The 14,945-nt window shown below is 32.7% G+C and overlaps 2 protein-coding genes across 3 annotated transcripts; one reads left to right on the forward strand and one right to left on the reverse strand.

Annotated features, from left to right (window-relative positions):
- LOC144853901 (uncharacterized) lies at positions 1 to 9,446 on the reverse strand. 2 transcript variants are annotated; one of them, XM_078711763.1, is made up of 7 exons: positions 9,334 to 9,446; positions 6,544 to 6,640; positions 5,849 to 6,135; positions 5,183 to 5,299; positions 3,995 to 4,432; positions 3,443 to 3,556; positions 1 to 2,913 (listed from the first exon to the last, which is right to left on the reverse strand). In XM_078711763.1, exons 2-7 carry the CDS (start codon positions 6,619 to 6,621, stop codon positions 2,751 to 2,753), a joined length of 1,197 nt encoding a protein of 398 aa, XP_078567889.1. In that variant the 5' UTR covers positions 6,622 to 6,640; positions 9,334 to 9,446; the 3' UTR covers positions 1 to 2,750. The 2 variants fall into 2 exon arrangements, with proteins under 2 accessions (XP_078567889.1, XP_078567888.1); XM_078711762.1 differs by lacking the exon at positions 9,334 to 9,446 and adding an exon at positions 8,046 to 8,137.
- Positions 9,447 to 11,908: 2,462 nt separating this feature from the next.
- LOC144853905 (zinc transporter ZIP3-like) lies at positions 11,909 to 14,747 on the forward strand. Its single transcript, XM_078711768.1, has one exon. It carries the CDS (start codon positions 12,285 to 12,287, stop codon positions 13,365 to 13,367), a length of 1,083 nt encoding a protein of 360 aa, XP_078567894.1. The 5' UTR covers positions 11,909 to 12,284; the 3' UTR covers positions 13,368 to 14,747.
- The last annotated feature ends 198 nt before the right edge of the window (positions 14,748 to 14,945 follow it).

Genomic DNA, 14,945 nt, shown 5'->3' on the forward strand with positions numbered 1-14,945 from the left:
TTTTTATATAATAATATTTATTATGTTCAAGCGTACATGTTTACTGCATGAAATAAGCATAGCGGTACAAAACACATAATGTACAATAGTGTCCCATTGTGTAAAAGTACAAAATTAAAATCGTAATAATTATATAACTAAAAATTAATAAAATCGGGAATAATTTAATAATGTATTAAAACAATTAATAATTGAAGAGGGAACTTTCCCATGAAATACACGATGGGAAATATATCTCTACAGCCAACGCTTATAGCCTACTTTCCCCCAAGTCTGTATTAATTGTCTTTTATATGTTAGTCCGCCCGTCGGCGTTTCGATTTTTGTCTGGAAAATAGTTGTGCGCTTCCCTGTTGAGCTCAATTAAAATATGTATGAAACGCCATATGTGCCAAAATATTTAGATTTTTGCTAATATTAATTCGAAATACTGTCTAAAACCTAGAGTCTCTAGACTACCAACCCCTATTCAAGCTGTCATTCCTACTAAGCGATGCCCTCCTATTACCTATGATGTCCTGAATGTGTCCCCTTAATAGGGGTTCTACAACAGAAAAAACAAAATTAATATGAACCGTGTTGGTTAGACATATAATAAAACAGCACCTGGATGAATAAGAATGGCAATTGCATACGATTATTTTAAGCACCATCGCTAAGTAGAACACTTTGATAGGTATTACAAATATAAACTAAGGCTAGTCCCTATTCAGGAGACATCCCTATTGCCCCTGTGTCAGAGTTGTGTAGAAATGAAATGATTCCATTAAAACAAAACATTTATGACTTTCCAATAATAAAAATGTATCAACATAACTTCAATATTATTAAAAACGAAATAAACATATACAGGTACAATCATTTTACAATCATAAATATCTGGTGGGATTTTGATAGCAAGGTTTAATATCATTTCTAAACCAATGAAATTCGAAATATGAATTTTAAAAATGTTTTGAAAGTTTATCTAAGTAAATGATTATTGTACTGTATATTTATTACAGTGTAGTAATACAAAATATTATATTATTATTATTATTATGATTATTTATATTCAACAAAACCTATTCAAGATGATAACATTATTGATATATATATTGATATTAAAATAGCACATACATATATTACAAAGATAATATGTAAAATTCTATAAATAGACATTATTTTATTTACTTACAATAAATAAATACTCATTAACATTTCTCAATTATCCTGCAGTTCCAGCAAATGTAATCACATATTGTGCCACAATATTTTTACTTTGGCCTCTAAATTTGTATTTTTCACTTTGGTCCAATATTCTGGCAATACAAATCAATACCATCTTCCATTTTTTAAAGGCTTAATTTATATTATACTATTTTATTACTATGGTTTAACACTTTCCAGACATTCAAACAATTTATCACGGACGGCATGTTTCTATCTGCCTGTATGCCTCACTAGAAAAGATTCCAGCACCTGAGCGGTCATTTTCAAACATAGCTTCAAATTTTCCAAGTACAATTCTGATCATTTTGATATCCTGTATGACTAGATATGTCTAATTTCATACATTTGTATAATGAACAAACTTATTAATGTTATATTTAGTATAGATTCCAAAATACCAGGGAAGAGTGCAATTATACTCTTCCCTGAAAATACTTCTGTTCTTGAATGCAGTAAAATTGCCACAACATTTTTACCACAGTTTTGTTTTGTTTTTTTTTTTGCTTGCACTGTCAGAAAACATTTTCTTAAAAGCTCTGTCTACACTATCAAACTTTATGTGACAACAAAAATGTGATGTGCCCATATTTGGGCATACTACTACTATATTTGGGCACATCACTATTTTAGTGTCGATACCTGAGATACTGAAACACAACTTAATTATACACAGAAGACTTTGAATTATTACATCAGCAAGAAAATTCTTGACCAATATTTAGGACCCAGCCTACAATACCAATAATACCTGATTCACAAATCTAATGCTCTGTCTACACTATCAATAATCAAACTAGAAAAGTGTGATGTGCCCAAATATGGTAGTGATACGACACTATCATTTCTATATATGGGCACATCACATTTTTTTGTCAAATAAAGTTTGCTAGCATAGACAGAGCTTAACCGAATATAACATATTGTAACATGTAAGGAATATTAAATGTAACTAAACCAAAAAATGTAACGTTCTGATTTGATCACATGAAATCTTCATAAGACTGGCTGTCAGTGAGAGTTTGTGTCGACCTATACTAGATTGGTTGATGAAGATTTGATTTGATAAAATCAAAAAGAGTTACGATACATTTTGTGTGTTTACTTACAACTTTTCTTTACATATTATTATAGAAGCCAGTTAAAATTATATAAACACATATTGTAACAAATTGTTATAACATATTGTTACTTTTGTATGATTGTGAAATTGTTTTTGTGCTACATTGATGTAAAATCTCAGAACAAGTCAATATTCTTTACAGGCCTCAACAAGGCCTTTAAAGAAGATGACATTGATATAACCATCGAGATATTAATATATCTTTGATATAACATCAATATACATAGTGGTGTTTGTGTATGTCTTCCTAATGAGTTTTTACATGATGTTTACATTACACCGAAACAAACATTATGTGTGAAAGCAGTAAATTATTATGGTTATTCAGTGTAGATATTTGTTACATTTTTGTTGTATGTGTGAATCAGGTATAAGTATATTCAGTCAATAATTTGATATTTTAAATTTGTAAAACCTCCTATAAATTGTATAATTGAACAAGATCAACAAAGAGAGCTGTTCCAGATACCAGAATCTTAGAGTTATCTGCCGTTGATAATTTGCATTGTACGAAATACTTACAGCCATCTCTCTTCTCTAGACTGGCATCAACACGTAATGTTGAGCCTATAGGAACTGGCCTATGAAAAACAAAAGAGGAAGATTTAACGAAACACCTTTTACCTCAAAGATATATTGTCCCCCTAAAAAAATGGGTTTTTTTTGTTTTTTGTCGAATATGCCATTTTAATGTCACATAATACTTATTCACTTTGACCAAAAACTGGATCGAAAAAAAAAATATTTACCTGAAAAAAAAAGTAATTTAAAGCAAAAAAATACTTAAATTGTCTGTCAGACAATGGTTTTTGGTTAAAAATAACTGTTTCTTTTGTCTTTTTCTAAGTGAAATAATTACGTTTGTTGAATTATTATTAAATTAAGTATTAAAACTGCAAAATGGCCTATTCAAATCTTTAAAAAAAATGTGCAAATATTTTATTCAGACCCAACACATTATCTCCTTAACTATTATAGAATATAGGTTGGTTGTAGGGTAAAACATCTCTTCATTTATTTCACAGGAAAGATTCCCCTAGGGATGACCCCTGAATCGAGTCTCAAAAAGGGGTTATATTGTGGTAGCTATTGCACCTCTTTTGAACTTACAATTTATACTTGATGTCTAGATTTGCTGTGACAGCCTTAATTTGAGGGTCTTCATTTACCATGCAACCAAGAATTGAGTCTATCATTGTGGCAGTAGCTCCTCCATGAACAAGTCTAGAAAAGGAAAAACAATTTGTCAACTTACAACTTGGAAAAACAATCAGCCACTCCTTACATAATAAGCTATAATAATCATTGGATTGTTTGTGAATATAATTAAATGATATACTGTAATTAAATTAATTTTTATAAACATGGGTTATATATTTCTATTCTATTGATTGTTATATTGTTTATATTGTTTTTAAGCTATTTATATGTTTATTGACAATGCTGTGGGTATCAGTGGCTGGATCTCAATGGAGATACAAAAAAAAGGCGAAAAGCTAAATCAAAACGATAAAGTAAAACAGCCAGAAAAGTTAGCAGAGCTTTCGGTATATACTGAGTTGTCAACAAACGATTTTCCCACGTAGGCCAATACAAGATTCTGTATAAGGCCAGATATTTTTGCATAAAAATAAAATGATTATTAAAAAAGTTCATTGTTACCCATCTGGTCCCTGAGTATATGGTCCAAACTGGCAGATCCCTTTCATTGCAATTGAATCTTTATTATATAGCCAAGCATATTCAAATACTGCCCCTGGACCTATAGGCAAACGTGTAAATATTTTTCTTGAAAGTGGCACTTTTGTCGTCTTTGACATTTTCCAAGACTCAGCATCCAGTTCATCCTGAATCTCCTTCAGAACTGCTTCTGAATCTTCACTCCAACCGGTTACTGGATCAACTTTGAGTTCATCGACTTCACATGACCTTTCAGGTAGGTCATCCGTGCGGTCATTCACATCAAAGAATAGTGCAGTACCAGAGTCATACAAAATTGATTTATCAGCACTTTTTAAACAACATGAGAGGAAGAACTTCTTGCCGTCTCTTTTTTCCAAGTGGCTTTCAACAAAGACTGTAGTTCCTATTGTCAGTGGTCTGTGAACAAGTATATTATTATCATTATTATAAAAATTAAATAATGAATGTTTATGAGCTGAATGGAGAGAATATTTGTCTACTCAAAGAAGCGGATTGAATAAACAAATATATCTTTCAACACATACAAATATATTCCCCATTCCAGGAATATAAAATATTTATAACATACAAATGAAAAAATGAATGTTTATGGATGGAGTGAATATTTGTCTCCTCAATTAAGCACATACATACAAACATATTCCCCCATTCCAGGAATATAAAACATTTACAGTAAAAGTAAAATTGTACTGAAAATTCGCCACTTTCATCTTTAATTGAATGTGGAAGGCTAGGCCCATTTAAAATAAGGTGTTCAGATTTTGGACGCTGAGTAGAGCTGTGGTAAACAACACACTCTACAGTACTGGTTGGTGGTTGATCAGGCATTATCCATAGGTCTACTACTATTCAAAAAATGTGTGCAATTTATGTACCCCCAATTGTGAGGATGGATCCAAATAAGGCATGACATGTGATACCTCAACCAATCAAATGGCAGAAATACATGTGTGGTGTGTGCTTTTGAACCGAATTGCTATGGTCTAATATAATGTTCTTTAATGTGACTCAAATGAGCACCGGATATGGGAGGCATATTTAATCAATAATATACTTGGTATATTTTTATCAATGTTGGAGTCTATCTGGTCATCCACCTTCATTATTTACAGTAATGTGAATTCTTTACATAAATAATTGACTTACTTTTTATAGTTAACTTTTAAATTACCAGTTACAGCCAAAATTTCTGGAAATAAGTTGGACTTCAATACTTGTGTCGCACCATCTATTATGGTTGCTATGGCACCACCATGAACATGCCTATAGAAAAACGTAGTAATAGTAATTATGTACCTTCTCCTCCAAAGATATATAGGGGGTTACCCGGTGTACTTGGTCGTTCAGCCCCTGTCATTGTTGACATACAAATGGGCACATTTTTGTGGCAGCACTCAACACAAAGGGACCCTTAGGGAGTAGAAAGTTGTGGTATGTGTCGTTCACACCTGTGTGCAATTCAGCCCAGTAGAATGCAAGTCGCAGGTTATTCCCCCATTTACATTTAGAGGTTGGTCATAGTATTTAAACATATATTTTCTCTCATTCATTTTACAGGAAAGTGTCTACTTAGTAGAGGTGTCCCTAGAGGGATTCCACTTAAATTGTATATATGTGGCTGGTTTATTGAGTCTAAAGCTCTGTCTACACTATCAAACTCTATGTCTATCATACTGGGGCATATCACTACCATATTTGGACACATCACACTTTTTTAGTTTGATAGTGTACACAGAGCTTTAAATGCTATCCCTTTATCTATTACTTAAACTATAGTTAAATAAATGTAAAATAAAGGTCCTAACATCGTACCCTTCAGCTCCTTGTGCATAGGGTCCAAATTCACAAACTCCATGTAAACATTGTTCTTCTTTATTTATGAAAATACCATACTCGTACACAGCAGGGTCAAACATTGTCAAACGAGCAAAGTCAGGCTGCATTGGTGGTGGACTTTTAGTACTCAATACTTCTACCCATTTGCCATGTTTTGTATCCTCTAACAACTTATTATACAACTGCTGAGATGGTTTGCTCCATCCTGGTCTCTCTGATGTCATGTCTGATGAATATCTAAATAAAATGGAAGTTGAGACTATCTGAAATAAATAAAAATACCAGAATAATGTTATTTATAATTATTTAGTACAATTTAAGAGTTTGCATTATTATTATTTTTTTTTTAAATTTAATTTATAATGTGCGACCTCTTCAGGCAAACATTGGTCTCCCAGAGGGCCCAGGTATTATCAGTGGCTGTGATGTACTAGTACACGGTTGTCTCGAAAGATGTACTAGGTTCTTTAAAGTGCACATGACCTAGATGTGTACACTGGACCTACGGTTTATAGTCCTTATCCGAGAAGACTCGTTCTACCACCAGAACCATGGAGCGAGTGAGCCTCGAACCTTTGCCGATGTTATGGCTACGTAATTACGGTTCCACTGTCTTAATCGCTTGGCCACTCACTCAATAAAGAGATATCAGGGCAAACACTTATACTTACAAAAGATCTATCAAATTGTACAAAGCTGAAACCTTGGAAGTAGTTGAGTTGAGGTAGCCTTTTGCAAAGGTGAAACATTTCCCTCCTCTTTCTCAGACTACAGTAAGAAATAGAAAATGTTTTTTTATTAAAACAGGTATTTAATTGTGGCTAAATTGTAAAACATCTGATATGTAAAATGATAATTATTATTTAAATTAATAAATACAGTATTGTCTCTAAAAACAAGAAAAATTATGAATAAAATCTAACTTTAAATAGACCATTTTATAACTTATATAACAAGTTTCGATGAAAGAAAGATAATAATAATAATTATAATAAATATTATAAGTTTATATATGAATTGATTTGCACTAAACATCTCCACATCCTCTGATATTATCACCTCCCTTGTAACCATACACACATACATAACATTAACAATCATGGTGGAGCTTTCCACAATGAAATAAAGGAAATAGAATGATAGGAACCATTAGGACAGGATATGAGTTATTTGGAAAGGAATGAAGGTAACCACTACTTTATTATGAACAAAGACATGAGCAGGAAGATAGCAGTCACATAAGGTCATGCACCATCACATTTATATTCTATTTAATCAAATAAAAACAAATCTTGCCCTTATGAAATAATTTTTTTTTACGTACAGTCAAGGTCTAATTCATATGGATGTGTTTGCTTTAGTAAACAAATAATGTAAAATCTACAGAAGGTTTGTCAGAACAATGTTCTGTCATTCTGACAATGCCTTTCTGTTTGTTTCCATTTTTCAATAATGCATTGATAGATTAACTGTAGATGATATTTCTACTTATTTGCCTGGCTAAGTGGCCGCTAGTGTTCAGTGATAATTGAGAGCTTTGCAGCGCATTGAGAGCTTGCTTATATGCGCTATATAAGAATGAACTATTATTATAATGATGTGTATTCATTCGCTCGTATAAATATGTTTCTTTTTGCAAATGACAGTAGTACCTATTTCATTAATTTTGTTTCTTTTCAATTTTCAAAACATACAGTAAAGTGCCAGTGGACTTAACTTTCAAGAGCACAGATAACATTTCTTTTCCACATTAATAATTAATAATACAATCCAATTTGGAGCTAATATTAATAATTATTTTAAAAGGCTTAAATTAAAAACATGTTACTTTGTAGAAAAAGGTATAGGCTAGGCCTACTACAGTAGGCCTAGTCTACTGTTACTTAGTGTGCTAGGCCTAGATTAGGTCATTTTTAGTTAAGCTACTAGTCAACTTGTCAATAAGACGACGTACTAGGCCTATACTACCCTAACTCTAGGCTAGGCCTAATACTATAGCTAGGCCTAGGCCAAAGTCTACTCTACTGCTAAGTCGGTTTTGCTCAGTCAGTAGGCTAGAGTGGTAAAGTTAGTTGCTTCACTCTACGCCGGCCTAGCTAGGTTTAGCTTATGATCTTATAAGCCTAGGCCTAGTATAAAAGAAATATAAACAAATACATTTAAAAAATGATACCAATAATGTTCGTCTTCTTTCCGATGTAAAAAATAATCGAAACCACAAAAGGCAATTTCTCATATTATTTATTTACAACAAAACGGGGGAAGCCATCATCATGATATGATTTTATACAATTTGGGAGGTATATTCAGAGCGTCATTCTGACGACTGGAGCATTCTCTACTTCTCTACGGAGCGCCATTTATGCCTTTATTAACTTCAATAATAGAAATAGTACTACGGTAACTGCTCAAGTGGACCCAATTTAGCACCAGGGTAGCACAGTGATATAAATAGAAATAAAAGTCACTACTTTTAATATCGTTTCGTATATACCCATATTACAAACTGATCAACAGAAACATCTTGGCATTCACATTGATTCAAATTTATCTTTTTCTTTTCTTGTAAATAAACTCCATTCCAGAGAGAGCACTTCGCATTATCTTTAAAGACAATTTGGTACCAGGGGAGCAGTGATATAAAATAGAAATAAAGTTTCAATCTTTTCGTATGTTAATACACTGTGCTCAAGTGGACCCAATTTGGCACCATTAATGGAAAATAATGAATATTGTTTTTCTTTTATTTTGAAAGAGAGATATTTTGAGGATTGTAAATGTCAAGTGGAACTTTTTAAATCAGAAACAAAGTTGCATGGCATTATTTTCCATTTTCCAAACTGCCATAAAACCTCGAAAAGAAGCCCATGTGCTCCTTCATTTTTAGTACTCTTGAGTGGGCTTCTTTTCCACATGGAGTTCTTTTCGAGATTATTGCTAGCTTCCCGCCCGAAAAATATTTTATTTACATGATTTGAAACATCTTCTAATGTAAATAATTAACAGCATCAAAATTTAACAGTGTGGCGTGTTGACCGCGAATGACTAACAATACCATATTTACCATAATACACCTGCACAGACTCATTTGCATAACAACGCACGCACATACCAAACTGTTTAAAATACCCGAAAATGACATCTATTATATTTTCAAACAACAAGCATAAGAATCTTCAGTACCCCACCATGCTTGGGGCTGAGCAAAGACAATTTTGAAAAAATGAGCTGTATACAGTAGGTTCCCGCCCGAAAAAATGGCGTTACATGATTTGAATGAAACAAACTATATAAGACTCACCAGGACAATATATGAGCGTGTCCCCGTAAAGTGCACCTATTCATTGAAATATAAAATTAAATATTAAGTCTCCAGTACTAGCCCATCCATAGTTGAGGCAGAGCAATGAAAATAGAGACCAGAAATGCACTTACTTATACTTATTACTATACATAGTCACCTATGATAATTATGATAATGTTAAAATTTCAATATCCAGATGCGACTTCAGCATTTTAGGTGGGGTTTTCTACTTCTATGGCCTAGCCCGGCGGCGGAATTAGTCTAAGCTTCGAAATTGGTCTGGAAATAGGCATCTTTGCAAATGTTCTATATTTGATCTTATTTCACTCTCCATTAACCTCATATAAAAACTATCGGAGACTATCTGTTTAAAACATGTTTATTCTGGGACGGCGCGGCCATACACACCAACTACTATGAAGAATCGCACATTTCGCTACCAATGTTGCAACATTGATTAACAAAATCAAAATTTAACGGTGGGGCGCGTTGACCGCGAATGACTAACAATACCATCTTTCCTACTACACCTGCACAAACTCATTTGTATAAAAACGAACGGCATACCAAACTATGATGAGAGATACATTCTCTTCTCAACACGTAACGCGTAACGAAGATAATTAATTCCTTTTTTACATTAAAATTGATCAAATACATGTAGCGAAAGCCAAAAAAAAATAGTAAAAATTCAAAAACTCATTTGCATAACAACGCAGGGCTTACTAAACTGTTTAAAATAGCTACAAGGTCCCCAGAAATGACACCTATAGTATTTTGAAACATGATATAAGGGTCTTCACTACCCCACCATGATTGGGGCTGAGCAAAGACAATTTTGAAAAAACATTTATTGAAATATGAAATTAAAATATTAAGTCTCCAGTTAAGCTCACCATGGTTGGGGCAGAGCTAAGAATGAAAGCTTAGTCCTCGGAAATTATGAAATGAAATATAAAAGTCTTCAGGACCAAAAGGCTACTTACTAATTTTAATATTTCTATAATTTAGAAAACAATTAGAATTATCATATCACCTTTGATAATTATAATGTTAAATTTCAACTATCCAGATGCAAATTTTAGGTTGGGTTTTAAAAAACTCGACTTCATAATTTATTATGCTTCAATTTCGAAGATCTGCTTAAAACATATTTATTTATTTATTCTACCATAAACTTTTATTCACAACATATTAGTAGGCCTACAATACAATATCTTGCATGAAACGGATATTTAAAAGTACACTATAATGTGTAACGGTAGAATTACAATTCTAATGTAAAAGATTAACAAAATAAAAATTGAACAGTGTTGTGTGTTGATCGCGAATGACTAACAATACCATCTTTCCCACAGCACATGTGCACACTCATTTGCATAACAAACGCACGGCATACCAAACTACGATGAGATAAAATTAATTCTCTTCTAAACACGTAAGGAAGAGAATTAATTCCCTTTTTTTTACATTAAAATAAATTGAGGGGGCTAAACATAAAATTTAAACCACCAAAGCAGTTTGCGAGAGCCAAAAAAAAAAAAAAAAGATGGTAAATGTGCTCTCCCTGCCTCAGCACTAAGGCCCTGCCACAGCCTTTTGGGGTCGTTTCCAGCACATCACCAGATGCATTGATGTTGTCGCCTCATGATGTGTGGTGGAAAGGGGGACGTATGATCTGTGAACCCCAAACACAGTGGCCGCATGCCTTTAACTCTATTCCACCGACCAGCGTGGGAATCGAACCCACGACATACGTGTTGTTAACACGACGCTCAGACGACTGAGCTAACTGATCATTTTGGTTTTAGCAAGTTTAATAGGATATTTATGACGTAATGATCAATTACGTAATACACGTATAAATAGACTATTATCAGCTTTTCAGTCATGTACTTGGTGGCGTAACGGGTAATGCTCAGTTTTGAGTGCTATCGGCTGAGGTTCGAACCTCGACGGATATTTTTTTTTTTTTTTAATATTGTTTTTTTTTTTTAATAGAGATATGTGACACTGTATTGTCGAACATGTATGGTACCATACCGGTAGGTATTCAAATATGCTTAATACGAAAAGATATTAAAATTCAGTGACTTATTTCTATTTTATATCACTGTGCTCCCCTGGCTCCAAGTTGGGTCCACTTGAGCACAGTGTATTAGCATACGAAAAGATATTAACATTCAATGACTTGTTTCTATTTATATATCACTGTGCTCCACTGGCTCCAAATTGGGTCCACTTGAGCACAGTGTTTTAACATACGAAAAGATATTAAAATTAGTGACTTATTTCTATTTTATATCACTGTGCTCCACTGGTGCTAAATTTGGTCCACTGAACCAGTTACCGTAGTACTATTTCTATTTCGGAAGTAAATAAAGGCATAAATGGCGCTCCGTAGAAGTAGAGAATGCTCGATCGTCGAAATGACGCTCTGAATATACCTCAATTTGGTTAGGCCTAGGTCAACTCCATTTGATCTAGTAGGGGGATAACTGTTACTAGTTTAGTTTGTGGAACAGCTAATTATCATTCTAGAATAGGTGACATCCAACTTTTATTTCATTTTATTTATATATTTTATTAATTATTAGCAAAATCATTAGAAAATTGTACATTTGTTTATGCCCTATCTATAGGATTTATCATATTGCACACCTATAATGTTAATGGATAGTTCTATTATATACACTGAGGTCAGAGGTTATTTAAAGTACAAGGAATTGAAGAAGTCACAAGATCGCTTAGTAATCAGAGATTTGGTCACACACAAAAAGACAAGCAGATACCTTTTTATTGTTTATTATCACATTAGTTTTACCTAAACCGAATGGAGAAGAACGGAATTCTGTTTGGATAATTGTTTTGGTTGATGATTGTGAGGTTTTAGCAAATAATTAACTGAAGTTTCACCAACTGACAGCATTGGTAGGATCCCACCAGCTGTCATCAGAGAACAGAGACATGGTCATCTCCTATGTTTGTTGTGTGTGAAGGAGTAAGGAGTCTGATCTAGAGAAAACTTCATGGAACCAGGCTACCTACCTGATCTGTTGCCTACTATTATCATTTTTTTAGCTTGAATACTTATACCAAAAAAGTAAAATGGATGTGCTGGGTTTTAAAATTATGATATTAGTTCTTCTTTTCTTCTTGTGCTTGTTTTTTGCATTACTTCCAATAACTTTGAGAAAGAGATTAGGCAAAGACCAAAGCGAAGAACAGCGAAAAAAGACTCTGCGGATTGTCAGTTTTCTAAGTTGTTATGGAGGTGGTGTATTTCTCGCAACTTGCCTGTTAGATTTGTTACCAACTGTACGGGATAGACTGAGTTTAGTGTTTGATCAACTTGAGGAATATACTGCGTTTCCTTTTGCAGAATTTGTTATGGTTATGGGATTTTTTCTTGTTTTAATTATTGAACAAACTGCTGTGATGGTAAAAGAAACGTCGCCAAATGAACTTCGAACACGGTCAGAGACTATGCATGAAAGCGTTAATGCACCATTAATTGCGGACACCGAAGCGTACCAGCGAAGTCTGTACGCATCAAATAACTATCATCCGAATGATGAGCATGTTTATAGAGACACTTTGACGAGTATGAATGGCGTGCATGTTGCCCCGTCACATGGTCATTCACATGGTCATTCTCACGGACATGAAGATGGTGATGGTTCAGGCTTTCGCTCTTTAATGTTACTCTTTGCGTTATCCCTACATTCACTCTTTGAAGGCTTGGCTCTTGGATTGCAAAACTCGACCGCGTTGATCACACAAATTTTCATCGCTCTTATCATCCATAAAAATGTGTTGGCTTTTAGTCTGGGCTTAAATCTTGTACAAAGCAATCTATCTCGGTCTGCGATCTTTCGATCATGTCTTTGTTTTGCGATCATGGCCCCTATTGGAATTGCGATCGGAATTGCTGTTGATGATGTAAATGATTTTATTCACAGCTTGATAAATGGAATACTACAGGGTATAGCAACTGGCACATTCTTGTACATTACATTTATCGAAGTTCTACCTCACGAATTCCAGGATATAACCAAACCAGTAGACCGTGTTTTAAAGGTTTTATGTATCATACTTGGTTATGCAACTATATGTGGGCTATTGTTCATACATGCAACCGTTATCCGTCCTACGTGCTATCGTTCTGCCGAACCTGTCGACGACACATAACTGTTTTTATAAATCAAGTTTGCCCAATTATTTCACAAAATTACCAGAAAAAGTTATAATTTTATCAAAAAGTAATTATATTACATTTAATGTATTTGGATCAATATATAAGTAAATAAATAAATTGAAAAGTATTAAATAAAGAGCAGGTGCCATTACATAAGTTTTTTACTAGACTACTACTAGTACAGTACTAGAATATTAATTTTTAATCGTATGGTTATGTATTAAGTTTGTATTAATATCACAATCAATCTCAGAACCAAAACAACATACTGTAGATATTATTTTAATCAATATTTGTATTATTTCAAATCAATATTTATACATCTCAATAATCACAATTTTATGAATATTATATTATAATACTCTATACCAGTGTAGTAAAGTTACATTCTTTACTCAAGGGCTGTTATTGTTACTGTATAGTTTGCCACTATGAATACAGTACATCTGAAATATATTATCCCTCCAAGCACTGTATTAAAATTATATATTAAATTGTTAACAATTACATGATTGTAAAAAATGTAAGTTTTATCACAAATGTTTTTATACTTTTGTATTTATTATAGTACTTAAAACTGAAAGATCAACAAATCAATGTCAAGACAATGATGAAATTGAACACGTTACTTTATAACTTTCTAGGATGTGTATGAAACCATTCCTGCATTATTTCTTTTTACACTTGGTTTTAATTTATAATTTTGCTTAAGTTATAATTTAGATACTCTCTAGTATTACTTACAATATTTATTGCTTTCAACTCTGTTTAAAGGTGGCTATTGAGGTGACTTAAACGTAATTATAAAACTTTAAAAAGTCTTCCTCCATTCAACTCATGTTAAATAGATTTATATACACACCTATATTTATGTTCTTATGTTGTGTGAAAAATAAATATTACTAATTGCATGTTTCATTAACTTAGGAATGTAACGTTTTATATTGGAATTAATATAAGCTGTTAACAGAATATGTTATTTATCGCACATAAGCATCTCATTACTATTGGTAATTAAATTTCATATTAGTAGAAGAAAAACATTGATCAGTTTTTTTTTCTCACTATTTCAATGATCAAAATTAAAGTTCAGAGGGAAGATTGAAATAATATTGGCATGATGCAATAGCCATGGTCATTTATAGGTATGACACGCCATGTGTGACAAAAGGTTTATTTTTATGAATATTATTAAAGATGTATTGTCCCCCAAAAACATGAAAAATGAAGATTAATTAAATCAGACTTTGAATAGATTATTTTGTAGTTTTAATAAAGTTAATCACTTCCGCAGAAAAAAAAAACACGAAAACAAATAATGTTTTCAATTATAAAATGACAAAATAAATGGTTCAATTCAACCTGGCAGCCAATTTGACTATTTTTTGCTTTTAATTACAGGTAAATAAATTGGTTTTTGATCAAATTTTTGGTCAAAGTGGATAACTATTATGTGACATTAAAATGGCATATTCAAAACCAAAAAATGTAAAAAAATTATTTTTCAGGGGACAATACATCTTTAAGCATTAGTCAAACTTCTAAGACTAAGCAAAACATAGAACCAATGT

The sequence above is a fragment of the Antedon bifida genome, chromosome 10 (assembly GCF_963402885.1).
Source record: "Antedon bifida chromosome 10, ecAntBifi1.1, whole genome shotgun sequence".
NCBI classification, from domain to species: Eukaryota; Metazoa; Echinodermata; class Crinoidea; order Comatulida; family Antedonidae; genus Antedon; species Antedon bifida.